Here is a 19,556-nt window from a genome sequence, read left to right as displayed (position 1 = left end):
GCCAAGCGCGATATTACACTATTATGTTTAAACACTTGGAATGGGGGGAGCTAGGGGAGAGAGCCAGCCGGGGTGGGAGGGATGTGGGGGCGGGGGGCTTAAAGACATTAGGTTCTTGTGAAGTGTATCCCCGTGCAGTACAGCAACCACGGGAAACTGTCCCTGTTCGCTGTCAAAGGCCACCCTGGGCGCCTGCCCAACGTGGGGGTGTTTGTTTGTCGCGGCCGAGATGAAGTCGTGATGGAAACGTGTCGCGCCAAGAGAGACACAACCTGGAGAAGACCCCAGGCTCGGCGCAGGGGACGGGCGGGGAGCGGCAGAATTGGACAGTGCACAGACAGAGTGCCACCTCCCAGCGCCTCAGAGAGGGCGTTCACCCCCCGAGGCGCTTCACAGCAAAGCTGCATCTGGCACCAGGGATTGCGTGCAGCGCGAAGGAGTAGCATTGGGAGCTGGGGCCGGCAGGGCAGAGAGGAGAGTGCACGTGTGGCAGAGCATGAAGCGGGGGGCTGCCTGCTCTAAGGTGCAGTCTAGGGACTAACCGCGCACCCGCAGAGTGGAGAGCGACAGCACAGCCTGCAGCGAGACATCAGAAAGAGGGTACGAAGTGGTAAAGCACGGTGCAGCGAGGCGTCGCAGAGTGTGGTGAGGCATCAGAGGCTGCAGTGAGGCATCGCAGGGTGTCATGAGGCATCGGAGGGTGTCATGAGGCATCAGAGGCTGCAGTGAGGCATCGGAGGGTGTAGTGAGGCATTAGAAGCTGCAGCGAGGCATGAGAGGGTGCAGCGAGGCAACGAAAGGTGTAGTGAGGCATCAGAGGGTACAGTGAGGCATGAGAGGCTGCAGTGAGACTTCAGAGTGCAGTGAGGCTTCAGGTCATGTGCAGTGATGCTTCATATAGCGTGCAATGAGGCATTGGGGGTGAAGTGAGTCTGCAGAGAGAGTGCAGTGAAATGTCGGGTAGTGTACAGTGAGGCACCAGAAAGTGCAGTGAGACATTAGAAGGTGCAGTGAGACTTCAGAGTGCAGTGAGGCTTCTAGGCATGTGCAGTGATGCCTCAAAAGGTGCAGTGAGGGTACAGAGAGAGTGCAGTGAGGCTTCAGGGAGTGTGCAGTGAGGCATCCGAGAGTTCAGTTAGGCGTCAGAGAGTGCAGTGAGGCTTCAGGGGGAGTGCAGGGAGGCATCAGAGAGTGCAGTGTGTCTTCAGTGAGAGTGCAGTGAGTCTTCAGGGCACGTGTGGTGAGACATCAGAGGTGCAGTGAGACTTCATAGAGAGTGCAGTGAGACTTCAGGGCATATGCAGTGAGACATCAGAGGGTGCAGTGAGACTTCAGGGAGAGTGCAGTGAGGCTTCAAGTCATGTGCAGTGAGGCATCAGGGGGTGCAGTCAGACTTCAAAGAGTGCAGGGAGGCTTCAGAGAGAGTGCAGCGAGGCTTCCGGGGCGAGTGCAGTAAGGCATCAGAGGGTGCAGTGAGGCTTCAGGGAGAATGCAGTGAGGCTTCAGAGAGAGTGCAGTGAGGCTTTAGGGCGTGTGCAGTGAGGTATCAAAGGATGAAAGGAAGTTTCAGAGAGAGAGAGTGCAGTGAGGCTTCAGGGGGAGTGCAGCGAGGCTCCAGGGCGTGTGCAGTGAGGCATCAGAGGGTGCAGTGAGGCATCAGAGAGTGCAGTGAGGTATCAGAGAGAGTGCAGTAAGACTTCAGGGAGAGTGCAGCAAGGCTTCAGTGAGAGTGCAGCAAGGCTTCAGAGAGAGTTCAACGAGGCTTCAGGCAGAGTGCAGTGAGGCGTCAGAGAGAGTGCAGTGAGACTTCAGGGAGAGAGCAGCGAGGCTTCGGTGAGAGTGCAGCGAGAGACGAGCAAGGCTTCAGAGAGAGTGCAGTGAGGCTTCAGGGAGAGAGTAGCGGGCCTTCAGAGGGAATGCAGCGAGGCTTCAGAGAGAGTGCAGCGGGGTTTTAGAGGGAGTGCAGCGGGGCTTCAGAGGGAGTGCAGTGAGGCTTCAGAGAGAGTGCAGCAGGGCTTCAGAGAGAGTGCAGCGAGGCTTCAGGGAGAGTGCAGCGAGGCTTCAGAGGGAGTGCAGCGAGGCTTCAGGGAGAGTGCAGCGGGGCTTCAGAGAGCGGGCAGGCAGCGCTCCGCATGGGAGAAAGTGCGATGCAAGCTGCAAGGATGAGCGGCGGCGCTCTACACCAGCCCAGCTCGGAGCCCGAAAGCCAGGAAGTGCCGGTGCCGAGTCCAGCTGAACCCCCCAGCTCCAGCCTCAGCCCAGGGGCCCCCGCGGCCGCCCGGGAGCACCCCAACACCAGCCCCATCACAGTGCTCACCTTACTCGACAAGGTGGTGAACATGCTGCACTCAGTGCAAGAGACCCAGCTCCAGATGCAGACGCGCCAGGAGGGGCTGGAGGGCTCCGTGAAGGCCATCCAGGGTGCCCTGGCCAATCTCGCCAAGAGCCAGGCCTCCACCAGCGGCGCGCTCAGCCAGCTGCTGGACAAGACGCGCAAAGTGAGCGCCCAGATGCGCGAGGTGCGCGAGCGCATGGACCGGCAATGCGCGCAAGTCACGAAGCTGGAGGGCAACCACAGCCTGCTGCTGCGCCGGAACCACTTCAAGGTCATTATTTCCCAGGTAAGTGCGGCGCCCCTGCCCTCATGCGTGCGCCCCTCTTGCCACAGGGCACAGGGTCCCTCATAATGGTATCCCTAGCCAAGGGCACAGTCGCAAGCTGAAGCTGGGGTGGAGGGGCCTCCGGAGAGAGCTTACTGCACAGCAGGGCTATCTTAAGCATTTTTGGGGCCCTGGGCACGGACATCTTTGGGAACCCCCTCCACCAAACCAAAGGAATTAAGGGATCAAGAATACTGGTTGCGCCACTCCCACCCCCACCGTAGCGCTCACAACCTGTATGTTGATATGCTGTCTCGCAGCATAATAAGCACGTTTACTCCCTTTAAGTCCCCTTGCCCTCTTCATTCTTGCTCTAATCAGAATGATAAACAAGTAGCATTTGAAGACCAACATTAGCAGTTTACAAAGGGGTTACTGTTCTTGTACATGCAGGAGACTTTTTATCAATAGCATCCAGGAAGGTATGCAGACAGTAGTATTAATGCAGGGCTGTATGTAAAAGGTCATGTAACCCATTATAGACAGAGAACTCACATTAGCTGCCTCACAGAATGCAAACGTGCTCGTGCATGGATAGAGGAGACCAGTTGGAAGGAAGGAGAACGCTACAGATACCGTAGCATGGATAGTGAGGGCAGATTAGAAGCTACCAGGAAGGTCTCTTTATCCAGACAGACTGTGATTAGAAGTGGGATATGGTTTTCAAATAGTGTTGCCATTAGAGATCAAAGGAACAAATGCCTGTGATGTGTGATATAAATATGCTCACTATTAACACAGTGACGCCATGAATAAGTCTTTTATGAAGATCATACCATGAGAAGGAAATCACTCTGATGGGCTGGCAATTTTGAAAGGTTTAGGGACTGGCAATACAAGAATAAATGAGATGCCCAGGAACACACATTGATTAAGGGGTGAAGCTGGGATTTGTGCCAACTCTGCAATTTCTGCATTTGATACTTTCTTTTCCAGTTCTTACCATGAACTAAACAATCTCATTTTATATTTAAAAAAAACTAACTTGGAAAGTACACAAATCACATTACCAAACATGACCATTTTTAAACAAAATATTGCAGAAGGGTGTCCTACAAAATGGGAATGATTCTAGCTTCACTCTCTCCATCATCAAAGGAAGTATATAAGAACCAGCATATCAATTGATGTTATATAACAAATTTAATCTGGGTTTGTCTTTTGTATTTTAAAGCCTTAAATACTCCCAAAACAATGGCTTGTGACATTTTCATTTATAAACATGCATAAAAACCTTTGACTTTTACCAAAAAGCAAACCGTTTTTTGTGTCAAAGAAGCAAACCTTAAAATATGCTTGCCTGAGGCCTGCAACATATGGTCTGCTCTCTTCTGTCTTCCAATCCTTCCACCCAAATGTCCTACCCAAGAAGAAAGATCAAGTAATGGGCTAAACGATACGTGCAGCCTGCAAGAAGGCAAACCTCACAGAAGACAGCACAGTCATGTAAGATTTATTAGATGATTTGACCAGGATCACTGTATCGTCTGCTGGCAAATCCAGGATACAAGCATGAATTTTGTTCCATAGTCTTGAATTTGGATACTTATTCACCTCTTGAACTAACAGTTTGTGCCATCGTTGGAGGCAATTGCCTAGGTTTTAGAACACCCCATCTGAACAAATCAATTTCTAGACCTTCACCATACGGATGAGATGTTAGTTTTTATAGCAACCCCTATCTGGTGCAGGCACATTGCTGATAATAACAGATGTTGTTCTGCAAAACCAAGTACATATGCAGGCAGGTTTATAAACTTCAGACATAGGAAAGGCTCAGCCAGCCTTGCAGGAATGTGATATTCTAATTATGCACATGAACACATATCTCTGCAATGGGTGCTTTACACACTGAGCTAACTTCTGAACCATTGTGGCACTCAATTTATCAATATGCATTTCACCATTGCCTATTGCACATGATCAACATAATTCCCACAGGAAGGAAAGAATGCTACAGAGTTGTGCCCTAAGGAACACACAAACTATGTATACCACATTGAACACAGAAAGCAATACATGATGAATTGATCAAGGCAGAATGTACTTGTAAAAACAGAAAGGCAATGAATTCAGAGCCTCAGCAGCACCCTATAAAATATCCCGATGTGCGGTATTCAGATCAGCTAGCCTTGTGTAGCCCCCCTCCAAGGTGGGGGCCCTGGGCAAGTGCCCCTTTTGCCCTCCCATAAAAACGTCTCTGCTGCACAGAGTCCCCCATACCACACCCTCAAAGAAATGATGAGTGCTCCCAGCTGGGCATCCAGGAAGCTTTGCTTGAGGATACTCTAGGCCTAAATAAGGTACACGTTCCAACCACGACTAGATGCCAGGGGCACGAGGAGGTTCAGGGAGAGGCAAAGAGGGCATGCGGCCTGAATAAGGGCTGTGCTTAGTTTCCTCTCCAGCAGTGCCCCCCGGGGGATGAAAGGCAGGGAGTGGATGCAGCTCCCCGGGGTGTGAAACGCAGGAAGTGGATATGGCTCCAAGGGGGGTGTGAAAGGCAGGGAGTGCGTGCATCTCCACGAGGGTGTTTAAGGCAGGGACTGCGTGCAGCTCCCTGGGGGGTGTGAAATGCAGGGACTGCGTGTAGCTCCCTGGTGTGAAAGGCAGGGACTGCGTGCAGCTCCCTGGGGGGGGCGTGAAAGGCAGGGACTGCGTGCAGCTCCCTGGGTTGTGAAAGGCAGGGAGTGAGTGCAGCTCCCACAGGGGTGTGAAAAGCAGGGAGTGGGTGCAGCTCCCACGGGGGTGTGAAAGGCAGGGAGTGAAGGTGACAACAAGGGCATCACAAAATGGGGGAGGCACCCCCGATAACCCGGGCAGTGTCCCTCACCTGACCTCCCCCTCTCTGGAGAAGGCGGAGGCGCCATGCTCAGCGCGGCAAATGCAGGCAAAGCCCGCAAAACTGGGAAGCGCGGCAAACACAGGGAAATCCCGTGAAGGGCAGACAAAGGAAAGGGGGAGGTGTCTCCCTCTTTAAAATGGGCAGGAGCTGCAAGGGAATCAGCCTCCAGCCTCTTCGCAAAGGACACTCACCCGGGAATCACGGAAGGAGCTTTTTCGTTTTGAACCTTTACAGCCAAACGACGCCGGCGGGAAGAAAAGTGAGTTCTGTCGGGACGAAGGAGCGGTGGAAAAGGCATTATGTTGCTCGAAGAAGAAGATAGCAGGAGAAGATTCCCGGGACACCTCTCCGCTGGAAGGGATCACTACGGCAAGGGCGAGAAGCCGCGGAGCACCAGCAGGAGGCGGGGCGAGCTGAGAGTCGCTGCAATGCCGGAGAGCCCAGCAGTTTCTTACGGCAACAGGAACGGCACTGGGAAGCCGCGGCGGCCCACGGAGGGGAACGCACAGGGCCGCCACAAGGGTGGGGACCAGTGACTCCTGGCCACGGCAAGAGTGCGAGTAGGAGCACAGGCTGGGGAGGCAGCGAGGACACAGCAAGGCAGCCGGCAAGGAGCGGCTCTCGCCGCTCAACTAACAGAGCGGTAACCGAGGGGGAAGCAAGAGTCGAGGTTTTGAGCGGCAGAGGACACCGGTGGGTCTCCCACTAACATTTGAACATTTTACGTTCTGCCTCACGAGCGGCAAAGTACCCGCTGGGCAGGGAGAACACGTGTGCAACAAGGGCAGCCTCACATGAGCAAAACCGCTTCTCTTTGCCAACAAGAAGCACGGGGGACTGAGCGCATAGCTCGCCGGGCAGCCATAAAGGACAGGCAAGCTTCGCCTAAGGCAGCCCACAACAAGACAGCCAGCAGCAAGCATGGATCTAGAAGCCTTTATCTCTATGGCCAAACAGGTGGTGGCCCAGCACGGCTGCAATTGGATGGAGTCGTTGGCTACACAGCCTGATGAGGAGCAGCCAGGGACAAGCGAGTGCCCGGAATCCCCATTGATGTTTCAGAATGAGGAAGATATGCAGGAACACGAAGGAGAGGGGCACGAGGAGGAGGAAGAGGAGCCAACGGGAAAGAGGAGGAGAGTGATGACTCAAAGGGCCTTGGCAAGCAAGGAGCAGGCAGCCAGGAACAAGAAAGCTAAAGTGACCGGGGCAGGAAACAAGGGAAGGACACAGGAGGCTGTGGCCGTACCGGCGCCTGAACCTGTGGAAGCGCCAAGGAAACAGGGAGCACCCAGCACGCCTGCAACCAGACCGGTGGCTGCGAGGGAAGAAGGTCCCACGTCCTTGGAGACTGTGAAAGGTATGGTGATTCAATGTATGCAAGCATGGGGGAGTGGGGGCAATGGCCAATTGTTGAGCGGGAATACCAATGCATTTAACCAATTGGGAAATGGGGCTGCTGTATTACAGCAAAGCTGTTTGGCAACGGGTCTTGGGGTTGGAGGCCCAGGGGGTTACCAACAGCCAGTGAACCTCTCCAGCAGGGGGGTTCCAGGGTCAGAGAGCCAGGGACTGGGAGTATGGCCATTGCCAGCAAGCCTCTCTAGCATGGGGGTCCCTGGGCCTGGGAACCAGGGGCTGGATTGTGGCCAGCACCGGCAACTTTGAACGGGGGAATACAGCAGCCAAGCAATCAAGGGGTCGGCACGGTTGGTTATAACAATACTGGGGGGCCCATGTCCTCACAGACCCCGCAAATACAACAGCCCATACCAGTGACCGGCACAGGTTCAGTAGTTGGGGGTGGCCTGGGGAATCATTTGGGTCTAACTGCAGGGGGGGCAGCTCAGCCGCCCATATGCCCATATGGTGGGGGCAGGGCGTGACTAACACAGGGTTACCTCCGGGGCCTAGTCCCATGGTTGGCCAGGACGGAGTGTGGGGTACAATGACACAATATGGGAGAACAATTCCAGGGTTTGCCCCGGTTAGGGTGGCAGTGAATTCTTTACCTTGGCACATACCATTGTCAATCAAGGAGAGGGTATGGAGGAAGGAATTCATAGAAATTCTGGAACTAGTGGGGATGGAGCCTCTGGGAAACGGGTTAAAAGAACTATCGGAGAAAGAAAAGGAAAAGCGGGACAAGGAAATACCCAAAACAGAGGCTACCATGCATAACTGGTTAAAGGCTTTTTTGGTATATACTTCAATAATGACAGAGAAATACCCGCAGGATTTTTTATTTATTTATTTATTTGGATTTATAGAGCGCACATCTGCCCGGGGGCTTCGTGGCGCTAAAGAAATCTTACTTGTTACAGGCATACATAGTGAATATACAGATACACAGATTTGCATAGAAGCATATTTTCATACATTTGCTGTTATTTCCAAACATACAGTGGTGAGAATACAGGTGAGGCAGGGTTAGTTGAACAGCGTGGTTTTGAGTAGTCTACGGAAGGCGTGGTATGATTTTTCGTTCCTTAAGGCGGTGGGGAGTGCGTTCCAGTTTTTGGGTGCTAGGTGTTGAAAGCTGGACCATCCGGCTTTGCTTCTTTTAAAGGTGGGTACATAGGTCTGGTTGGTCATGTGTGACCTGGTAGATCTAGTGGAAGTATGGGGGGTGATCCTTTCAGAAAGATAGGGTGGGACATTGGCAGAGAGGCATCTGTGGGTGATGGCCATGTATTTGAATAGTATGCACTCTTTTATAGGTAACCAGTGTGCTTCTTTTCTGGCTGGCTTGGGAGATGTGCTCCCTTTTTGGAATGCTTAGGGCTGCTCTTAGGGCATTGTTTTGTGTGACTTGCATTTTTTTAATGTTTTGTGCAGGCGTGCCCAGGAAGAGGGCGTTGCAGTAGTCCAGTTTGGTACCTACTATGGCTCTGGCTACATTCAAGCAGTTTTTCGAGGATAGGAAGGGTTTAAGGGCGTTGATTATCTTAGTGGTGAGTGCAGCAGAAGAGGCTACGGCATTGACTTGCCGTGTCATAGAGAGAGTGGAGTCAAGATATACTCCTAGTGTTTTTACTGCCGTGGAGACTGTGATGGTGGAGTTATCAACGTTAAAGGATTTGTATAGAGGCGGGAGTTTGTTTAGTATTTCTTTGGTGCCAACTAGTAGGATCTCTGTTTTGTCCCCGTTAAGGCAAAGTCCATTGGCTGCCATCCAGGTTTGAATGGCTGTGTATATTTGTGTTAGTGCTGCGGCGTCTTGTTCATATACCCCAGTAAGGGGGAGCAAGACTTGTGTGTCGTCAGCATAGTTGGTGTAAGCTATGTGGCGATGGTCGAGGTCATTGAACAGTGGGAGGGTGAAAATGTTGTATAAGGTGGTTGCAGTGCAGGATCCCTGTGGGACGCCACAATGGATAGTGGTTGGGGTAGCGTTTGCCAAATCAGAAAAGACTTTCATAAGTCGACCCTCGAGGAAGGATTTGACCCAGGAGACGGCTTCAGGCGAGAAGTGAGCTTCATTTTTGAGTTGCATGCCTAGGATGTCATGGTTGACCAGGTCGAAGGCAGCAGATAGGTCTAATAGTAGGAGGAGAGCCGGTTTGCCTTTGTCCATGATGTCGTTAAGTTGGATTTTAAGGTCTAATAGGGCCGATTCGGTCCCATGCCCCGGGCGGAAGCTCGATTGCCTTTTGCCTAAAATGCGATTTTCTTCGAGGTAGTGCTGTATTTGTGAGTAGGAGACTTTGTCGAGAATCTTGAGCAGGAAGGGAACTGTTGTGATGGGTCTATAGTTGTTGGCGTTTTCTGGATCTAGAGTGGGTTTCTTGTGAAGAGGGTGCACCCAGGCTTCTTTTAGGCTGGTTGGGACTGAGTTTGAGTTGAAGGAAGCATTGATGAAGGATTAGAGGAATGGTGCTAGTGTTTCAACGCAGTCTTTGACTAGTTTGGCGGGGCAGGCGTCGCCTTTGCAATTGGAGGGTTTGATTCTGTTGACGATATCGATTACCTCTTTATCTGAGACTTCCCTAAATTTAAAGGGTGTAATGTGACTTATCTTTTTGTTCTCAATCACTGTTTCCTTAAGGGATGCAGCTACGATTTCCTGAGTGAGATTTTTGTGATGGTTTAAGATTTTAGCTTGGAGGAGTTTGATTTTTTTTAGAAGGGCTGATTGTATGGTGTTGCACCAGGCTTGGTCTTTGACAATCTCTTGGGACTTAGTGGCCGGTGTGGAGAGTTCCTTGAAGAAGGCGAAGAGCTCTTTGGATTCTGAGGTGGCGTTGGAGATTCTATCATTATATGATGCAGATGTAGCTGTTATAATGCTTCTTTTGTATTGGGTGGCCCGAGATTTGTAGGACGATAGTGAGGAGGCATTGGGCGCTTTTTGCCATAAGTTTAGGCCTTTGCGTTTTTTGGTTCGTAGTTCTTTTAGTTCTGCTGAGAACCAGGTATTGGAGTGTTTGGAGTTTTTGGATTTTTTAATGAAATCCTCCGATTTTGGCGGGCGCCCGGCTGCTGGAAGAGCTGCAAGGGCTCCTGTGCTGGGCGCCTGCCGCTTATGTAGCCCAAGCTCCTCCCCCTTCTTTTGTTGCCCTTCGCGGGCTTCCGAGGGCTTTTGGCGCCCTTTCCATTGTTGGCCTTGCCGCCCTCTCCCCTGCCCCTGTGAGGTGAGGGACGAGAGAGCGGAAAGGAGGAAGGCCCCTGCCCCGGTTATCGGGGTGCCTCCTCCATTCTCTTCGCTCCCCGTTCGTCACCTTCATAACCTGGGCATTTGTCCATTAGCTATGCCACTTGTATCAAACATTTCTCATTTTGCAAGCCCCTTTCCTTTCCCCTCCAGTAAGGTGCTGCATGAGACATTTCCTTTAGTTTGGCATAACAAGGCCACAGATTTATTTTTACATGTACACAACCACTGCAAACAGGTATTGAAAATAGCTCCAAAAGTGTGGCGATTGCTCCTCGTCCTGCTTCCCCCTTTACCTCCATGTCCATTGCAGGCACAACTCCCCCAAGGCCTTCGAGTCTCAGAACTGCCTGCCCCTGCAGGTCTTTGCGGACTGGGGGAGCACCGTTTGTTGGGGGGAAGTTGAGCCCCAATTGCTACCGCCAGACACCCCCGCCGTTTAGGCTCCCAGGAGGCGCTGAAATGCCTTAGCAATGCTAGTTTATGGTCATTACATCCAGGATATTTATTTGAAGCGGGGGCGAAGGGTGGCTACAATATGATTGTGCATTCCGCTTGAAAATGCAGGTATGGCCAGCCCTATCTTGGGATGAAATGGATGTGGGTGGTATTGTGGATAAGTTGGTGCTCACAGGAGAGGGAAACGAGAAAGCCACGGTAGAAAAGCCCCAGGTTTGGAGGGGCAGGGGGGGTTCCACACGGCGGGGGAGGGCGTCCTTTCGCGTGCACTCCTCCTGGAACAGCAGAGGCAGCTACCAGGGGGAGCAAGCCGAATGCTGGAGGGTCAATTCAGAAGAAGGTTGCCCCTTTGGTAAATCTTGTCAATTTAGGCACTCTCGTGGAGGCAGCGGCAAGGAACGCAGCGCCGCTTCTAGCGAGGGAAAGCGCAGGAGCAGTCCAAAAGGGAAAGATAGGGTCAAAAAGAATGAGGTGGAAAAAAGGAGGTCTGAACCGGCTCTGAAAATAAGATGTAATGGTTTGATTAAAATTGGGTTGCCAACCCCAATCAATTTGCAAGCAATGACTCAGGGGTTAAATGTCTATCATAACAGTAGTGATGCCGGAATGTTGGGAAGGTTTCAGGTGGGGGTTCAGGATCCCAGCACAGAAGTAAGGAAGGGCACAGAGGCGCGCAACCTGCGCTCGGCTCTAGGGATGCCTGAAGTGGTGGCTCAGAAAGTGGCCAAAGAAGTGTCCCTAGGAAGAGTGGCGGGGCCTTTCAAGCAACTGCCAATGCCAAACCTGGTCGTATCACCACTGGGATTGGTGCCCAAGAAGGAAGAGGGGCAGTACCGGTTTATCCATCACCTCTCCTTTCCCGAAGGGGAGTCAGTCAATGACAGGATTAGCGAGGAAAGGTCCAGAGTGCAGTATACTTCGTTTGAGGATGCGGTGGAGGTGGTTAAAGCGGCTGGGAAGGGAGCCCTTATGGGGAAGTCTGACATTGAATCAGCATTTCGGTTACTACCCATTCATGCTGAAAGCCAACATTTGTTGTGTTTTAAAGTGCAAAATCTTTACTACTATGACAAGTGTTTACCGATGGCGTGCGGCATCTCCTGTGCTTATTTTGAAGCATTTAGCACCTTTCTGGAGTTTACAGTGAAGCAAGAATGCTCGGAAGGGGCTGTGGTGCATTACCTCAATGATTTTCTGTTTATCGGGGGGAGGGGTCTAAAGAGTGTGAAAACCTCATGGGCACATTTGAGAGGCTGATTAAGGAAATGGGGGTCCCGCTAGCCAAAGAGAAAACTGTGGGTCCAGTCACTTGCCTTACCTTTTTGGGAATTGAGATTGAGTCTGTGAAAGGGGAATGCAGGCTACCACAGGACAAGGTGGCGAAGCTGAAGGGGATCATCAAGGGTCTAAGGGGGAAGAAGAAGGCAACCTTGAGGGAACTCCAGGTCCTGGCAGGCTCCCTCAATTTCACAGGAAAAGTCATCCCAGTGGGCAAAACGTTTGCTAGGAGTGTGGAGCTGAAAACAGTCGGCCTGCAGCATGCAGAACAACACGTCAGGCTTGGGTCTGAGGTGCGGGATGACCTGGACATGTGGGACACTTTTTTGGACGACTTTAATGGGGTGTTAATATGGCGTAACAAAGATTACAGTGAGGACAGGTGCAAATTGTTTACAAACTCATCTGGACCAGTCTCTCTTGGTCAGGGATCAGCTACAGCTGACCACATTTTCTAACCATTGTCACATAGACAAATATAATTGTCTCTATCCACAATAACCTGGTCAGGGCATTATATCTATGCCTCACAACAAAAAGGACTTTGTGCTTTCCTAACCTCACCGGTCTGTCTGAATGTATTGTGAAAAAATAGGAATTGAATACAATACTACACAGCATTGAAACTATGAAATTGTGCCCTCTATTAAGTAATATTGTGTACACCTCTAGTTCAATTATAACAATTACAAAGAATCATTGCATATTCTTTGTACAGACCCGAAACGAATTGCACAGTTTTTCTGCATTGTTCATCTTTATCTGTGCTTATATACACACAGTTGTTGACCTGTTTTTGACCTAGCTATGTCAAGTTAAAATCATGGTGTTTCTCTGTGTTATCTCGTTTTATCTGAACACTTGATTCTTTCTTTTTTTAAGAATAAAACTCAAAAGACTAGCCACCAAAATAATAAAGAGGCTACCAAAAAACCAGTCATAGTTAATGGTTGTTTCTTCACCACATGGTTAGGAATTATCACTAATGCATGGGTCCCGTTGGAAGGTTTAAATCACAAACTGCTCAAAAATAACTGCAGTACGGAATTAGAGAGGACAGGAACACCCAATGTACACATACAAACTCTTCTGGAGCATGGGGTTTCGGGGCAATCCTGGACAACAAGTGGTGTGGGGTGGCATGGCCAAAGGAATGGCAGAGGAGAGGTGTCACTAAGGATATCACGCTTCTGGAACTCTTTCCCATCGTGGTGGCATTTAAACTATGGGGGGAACAACTGGCGAACAGCAGAATCATGCTCTGGTCGGACAACTTAGCGGTGGTTCAAATAATTAACCAAGGTTCCGCCAGTGGCAGAAGGGTTTTGCGTCTGTTAAGGGAGCTTCACAGATGCATGCTAGCGAGAAAAATAGAAGTGCGAGCCAGGCACATCCCAGGGGTACTGAACACGGCAGCTGATGCTCTCTCTCGTTTACAGTGGGGAAAATTCCAAAAGAGTTGCCCGGGAGCAGAGAAGGTGATGTCCCCGTTCAAAACTCAGTGGTGGGACATGATTGGGGTAATCTGAGTACCCTCATCCAGACTGCTCTGGCACCAGGCACAGCAAGGAGGTATAAGGCGAGCTGGGAATGGTACCTGAATTTCAAACGAGAGGTGCTAGGAGTTCACCAGCAAGAGTCGCCAGTAAGGGCCTTTGTGGGCTGGGGCTGGTGTGAAGGGAAAACCATGTCTTGGATGACTCACCATCTAGCTGCTATCGCCCACTTCTGTAAACTATCGGGGGAGAACGACCCTACTAAAGAGCATTATATTTGTATGGCGATTAAAGGGTGGGCTAAACAAGTAAAAGCTAAAGGGGATGAAAGGAGACCCATCGATGTGGTCAAGCTGCAGAAGGTGGTGGTGTGTCTGGGGCAAGTTTGCCACGGGGAGTACAAAGCGGCATTATTTAGAGCTGCTTTTACCTTAGCGTTCTTTGGGGGCATTCAGGGTGGGGGAACTAGTACCAGAGAACAAAGGTGCAAAGGGGATGAGATTTTTACAAATACAGGATGTACACTGTTCAGAGCTTCAAGTGACTGTATGGCTAAAAAGCTCAACGACAGACCAGGAAGGCAAAGGGTGCACAGTGTCATTGCAACTCATCACAGTGAGCGTGATATGTCCAGTCAGGGCAGTGTCGGGATATCTCAAGCTGAGACCCGCATCGGTAAAGGAAGCCCCACTGCTCATCCACCAGGATGGTTCAGCGCTAAGTCGCTTCCAGTTTAAGAGGGTGATGGAGTTGGCTTTAGAGGGAATCGGGGAGACGGAAGGGGTCTTTGGGACACACTCCTTCCAGATAGGTGCGGCCTCCTCCGCAGCATCGGTTGGCATGGGGGAAGTGGTAATCAAGCAGATTGGGAGGTGGAAATCTGGTTTTTTCAAGAGATATATCGGGCCTGATAAAATGTGAGGTTTAAGTGTTTCCCTTCTTTTTTCACCAGTGCCTGCCCGAAGAAGGAAGAGATCAGTATGGATGGTAGGACCCTCTTTTGTGTCTAGAGCAGGGGCAAGCTGGTCAGAGGAGCAAGAAAAACTGACGGCGGCGAGTTCAGGATAAGTTGGCATGGGGTGCCGGGGATGAAATGGGTACAATTACACAGACAGGTGCACAAATTGTTGACCAGTGAGCAAAAACCAGACATATTGGTTATTCATTTAGGGGGTAACAATCTCACAAGCTTGGGGAGAGGGGCTCTGATGCATGAAATGATGTTCTCATTGCAAGAACTAGCAGGACAACTGGGGGAGACAGAAATTGTTTGGTCAGAAATCATTCCGAGGCCGGAACGGCGAGGTGCAGATAATCACGCGGCAGTGGAGAAATCCAGGAGGAAGCTGAACTGCGCAATGGCAAAGTTCTGCAAGGGCAGGGGCTTTGGGCAAGTTAGGCATGGTCTGATCAATCTGAAATCCCCGGAGTACTTCCACAAGGATGGGGTGAATTGACCCCTTTGGGCATGGATTTGTTCTTTTGGAATATCTGCCCAAATATCCTGGAAATATAAGAGGAAGGGGGTGCCACGGTGGGCTGTAACCCACTCGTGGCTTGGCAGTGTTTGGCTGGACAAACGCATGAGACAGACTCCGGAGGAGCCAGGAGAAAGTAAGAAGGGTCTTCGCTCTTCTTAGACCCAGCACCCCTTGGGAGCCTAAGCGGCAGGGGCGTATGGGAGGAACAACTAGGGCTCAGCTTCCCCCAAGGAAACAGCACTCTCCCCGCCCAGGAACACCTGCAGGGGCAGGAGAGGCTCGGACGCAAAGGTTGGGAGATTTGGGCCTATTCGGAACGCTTGGGGAAGGAAAGGGGGAAGCAGGTCATTTTGGACACGGGGCAGTCGCCGCATCTTATGAGTGATTGCTCCACAAATGTGTGCAGTGTGGTTTTGGTTTTGGTGTTATTGTGGAATAAATCTGCAGCCTTTTATGCCAAAAAACAAACAGGTCTCATTCTGCACTTTTCTGGGGGGAAAAGGGAATGAGCTCTGGATATGTTTGGATACGAATGGACGGATGCCAGGGTTATGGGTGCAGCTTCCAGGGGGGTGTGAAAGGCAGGGAGTGCGTGCAGCTCCGCGGGGGGGGGTTGTGAAAGGCAGGGACTGCATGCAGCTCCCTGGGGTGGAAAGGCAGGGAGTGCGGGCAGCTCCCACGGGGGTGTGAAAGGCAGGGAGTGGATGCAGCTCCCACGGGAGTGTGAAAGGCAGGGAGTGGGTGCAGCTACCAGGGGGTGTAAAAGGCACGGAGTGGGTGCAACTCCCCGGGGACTGTGAAAGGCAGCGACTGTGTGTAGCTCCCCGGGGGGTGTGAAAGGGTGGGACTGCGTGCAGCTCCGAGGGGGTGTGAAAGGCAGGGAGTGCATGCAGCTCCCCGGGGGTATGAAAGGCAGGGAGTGGATGCAGCTCCCACGGGAGTGTGAAAGGCAAGGAGTGGGTGCAGCTACCAGGGGGTGTAAAAGACACGGAGTGGGTGCAACTCCCCGCGGAGTGTGAAAGGCAGCGACTGTGTGTAGCTACCCGGGGGGTGTGAAAGGGTGGGACTGCGTGCAGCTCCAAGGGGGTGTGAAAGGCAGGGAGTGCATGCAGCTCCCGGGGTTATGAAAGGCAGGGACTGCGTGCAGCTCCCCGGGTGTGAAAGGCAGGGAGTGCATGCAGCTCCCCGGGCGTGAAAGGCAGCAACTGCCTGCAGCTCCCCGGGAGGGGGTGAAAAAAAGGGAGTGGGTGCAGCTGTGTTAAATATTAACTTTGCTCCAACCTAGAACTTGTGGACTAGAAGAGGCACAACCTGCGAAGAAGCAGCCACGCAGGCATGCGTAATCCTGGAGAAGGGCACGCAGGCAGGGGTGACCCTGGAGAAGGCCACGCAGGCAGGGGTGATCCTGGAGAAGGGCACGCAGGCAGGGGTAACCCCGGAGAAGGGCACACAGGCAGGGGTGATCCTGGAGAAGGGCACGCAGGCAGGGGTAATCCTGGAGAAGGGAGCGGACTCAGGCAGGGGTGATCCTGGAGAAGGGCCCGCAGGCAGGGGTAATCCTCGAGAAGGGCACGCAGGCAGGGGTGATCCCGGAGAAGGGCACGCAGGCAGGGGTGATCCTAGAGAAGGGCACGCAGGCAGGGGTGATCCTGGACAAGGGCACGTAGGCAGAGGTAATCCTGGAGAAGGGCACGCAGGCAGGGGTAATCCTGGAGAAGGGATCGCAGGCAGGGGTGAACCTGGAGAAGGGCACGCAGGCAGGGGTGATCCTGGAGAAGGGCAAGCAGGCAGGGGTAATCCTGGAGAATGGCACGCAGGCTGGGGGGATCCTGGAGAAGGGCACGCAGGCAGGGGTAATCCTGGAGAAGGGCACGCAGGCAGGGGTGATCCTGGAGAAGGGCACGCAGGCAGGGGTAACCCTGGAGAAGGGCACGCAGGCAGTGGTGATCCTGGAGAAGGGCACGCAGGCAGGGGTAATCCTGGAGAAGGGCACGCAAGCAGGGGTGACCCTGGAGAAGGGCACGCAGGCAGGGGTAACCCTGGAGAAGGGCACGCAGGCACGGGTGATCCTGGAGAAGGGCACGCAGGCAGGGGTAACCCTGGAGAAGGGCATGCAGGCAGTGGTGATCCTTGAAAAGGGCAAACAGGCAGGGGTAATCCTGGAGAAGGGCACGCAGGCAGGGGTAATCCTGCAGAAGGGCACCCATGCAAGGGTGATCCTGCAGAAGGGCACGAAGGCAGGGGTGATCCTGGAGAAAGGCACGCAGGCAGGGGTGATCCAGGAGAAGGGCACACAGGCAGGGCTGATCCCGGAGAACGGCACGCAGGCAGGGGTGATCCTGGAGAAGGGCATGCAGGCAGGGGTAACCCTGGAGAAGGGCACGCAGGCAGGGGTGATCCTGGAGAAGGGCACGCAGGCAGGGGTGATCCTGGAGAAGGGCCCGCAGGCAGGGGTAATCCTCAAGAAGGGCACGCAGGCAGGGGTGATCCCGGAGAAGGGCACGCAGGCAGGGGTGATCCTGGACAAGGGCACGTAGGCAGGGGTGATCCTGGAGAAGGGCACGCAGGCAGGGGTAATCCTGGAGAAGGGCACATAGGCAGGGGTGATCCTGGAGAAGGGCAGGCAGGCAGGGGTAATCCTGGAGAAGGGCACGCAGGCAGGGGTGAACCTGGAGAAGGGCACGCAGGCAGGGGTGATCCTGGAGAAGGGCACGCAGGCAGGGGTAATCCTAGAGAAGGGCACGCAGGCTGGCGGGATCCTGGAGAAAGGCACGCAGGCAGGGGTAATCCTGGAGAAGGGCACGCAGGCAGTGGTGATCCTGGAGAAGTGCACGCAGGCAGGGGTAATCCTGGAGAAGGGCACGCAAGCAGGGGTGACCTTGGAGAAGGGCACGCAGGCAGGAGTAACCCTGGAGAAGGGCATGCAGGCAGTGGTGATCCTTGAAAAGGGCAAACAGGCAGGGGTAATCCTGGAGAAGGACACGCAGGCAGGGGTAATCCTGCAGAAGGGCACCCATGCAAGGGTGATCCTGCAGAAGGGCACGAAGGCAGGGGTGATCCTGGAGAAAGGCACGCAGGCAGGGGTGATCCAGGAGAAGGGCACGCAGGCAGGGCTGATACCAGAGAACGGCACGCAGGCAGGGGAAATCATAGAGAAGGTCACACAGGCAGGGGTGATCCTGGAGAAGGGCAGGCAGGCAGGGGTGATCTTGGAGAAGGGCACGCAGGCAGGGGTGATCCTGGAGAAGGGCACGCAGGCTGGGGTGATCTTGGAGAAGGGCACACGGGCAGGGATGATCCCGGAAAAGGGCACACAGGCAGGGGTAACCCTGGTAAGGGCACGCAGGCAGGGGTGATCCCGGAGAAGGGCACGCAGGCAGGGGTAATCCGGGAGAAGGGCACGCAGGCAGGGGTGATCCTGGAGAAGGGCACGCAGGCAGGGGAGATCCCAGAGAAGGGCACGCAGGCAGGGGTAATCCGGGAGAAGGGCACGCAGGCAGGGGTGATCCCGGAGAAGGGCACGCAGGCAGGGGTTATCCTGGAGAAGGGCACACAGGCAGGGGTGATCCTGGAGAAGGGCACGCAGGCAGGGGTGATCCTGGAGAAGGGCACGTGGGTAGGGGTGATCCTGGAGAAGGGCACGCAAGCAGGTGTGACCCTGGAGAAGGGCACGCAGGCAGGGGTGATCTGGAGAAGGGCACGCAGGCAGGGGTGATCCTGGGGAAGGGCACGCAGGCAGGGGTAACCCTGGAGAAGGGCACACAGGCAGGGGTAATCCTGGAGAAGGGCACGCAGGCAGGGGTGATCCCGGAGAAGGGCACGCAGGCAGGGGTGATCCCGGAGAAGGGCCCACAGGCAGGGGTGATCCCGGAGAAGTGCACGGAGGCAGGGGTGATCCTGGAGAAGGGCACGCAGGCAGGGGTAATCCCGGAGTAGGGCACGCAGGCAGGGGTGATCCTGGAGAAGGGCACGCAGGCAGGGGTAATCCTGGAGTAGGGCACGCAGGCAGGGGTAACCCTGGAGAAGGGCACGCAGGCAGGGGTGATCCTGGAGAAGGGCACGCAGGCAGGGGTGATCCTGGAGAAGGGCATGCAGGCCGGGGTGATCCTGGAGAAGGGCATGCAGGCAGGGGGATCCTGGAGAAGAGAGGGCATGCAGGCAGGGGGATCCTGGAGAAGAGAGGGCATGCAGGCAGGGGTGATCCTGGAGAAGGGCACGCAGGCAGGAGTAATCCTGGAGAAGGGAAGGCATGCAGGCAGGGGTAATCCTGGAGAAGGCACGCAGGCAGGGGTAATCCTCGAGAAGGAGAAGGGCACGCAGGCAGGGGTAATCCTGGAGAAGGGCACGCAGGCAGGGGTAATCCTGGAGAAGGGTACGCAGGCAGGGTTACCCTGGAGAAGGGCAAGCAGGCAGGGGTGTCCCTGGAGAAGGGCACGCAGGCAGGGGTGATCCTGGAGAAGGGCACACAGGCAGGAGTGATGCTGGAGAAGGGCACGCAGGCAGGGGTGATCCTTGAGAAGGGCACGCAGGCAGGGGTGATCCTGGAGAAGGGCACGCAGGCAGGTGTAATCCTGTAGAAAGGCACGCAGGCAGGGGTGATCCTGGAGAAGGGCACACAGGCAGAGGTGATCCTGGAGAAGGGTACGCAGGCAGGGGTGACCTGGAGAAGGGCACATGGGCAGG

The 19,556-nt window shown here is 53.7% G+C and overlaps 1 protein-coding gene across 1 annotated transcript in view; it reads left to right on the top strand.

Moving 5' to 3' along the window:
- The first annotated feature begins 306 nt into the window (after window positions 1–306).
- LOC138520766 (caveolae-associated protein 2-like) overlaps window positions 307–19,556 on the top strand; it is a 137,453-nt gene continuing 118,203 nt past the window's right edge. The window contains exon 1 of the mRNA XM_069633055.1: window positions 307–2,621. Within this exon, the coding sequence (XP_069489156.1) occupies window positions 2,133–2,621 (489 nt within the window). The 5' untranslated portion in view covers window positions 307–2,132. The remainder of the gene's footprint in view (window positions 2,622–19,556) is intronic.

The sequence above is a fragment of the Ambystoma mexicanum genome, chromosome 13, assembly GCF_040938575.1.
Source record: "Ambystoma mexicanum isolate Mex_15411 chromosome 13, UKY_AmexF1_1, whole genome shotgun sequence".
Lineage (NCBI taxonomy): Eukaryota > Metazoa > Chordata > Amphibia > Caudata > Ambystomatidae > Ambystoma > Ambystoma mexicanum.
The sequence above is the reverse complement of the archived record's forward strand: the minus strand, read 5'-3'. Positions and strand labels throughout refer to the sequence as shown.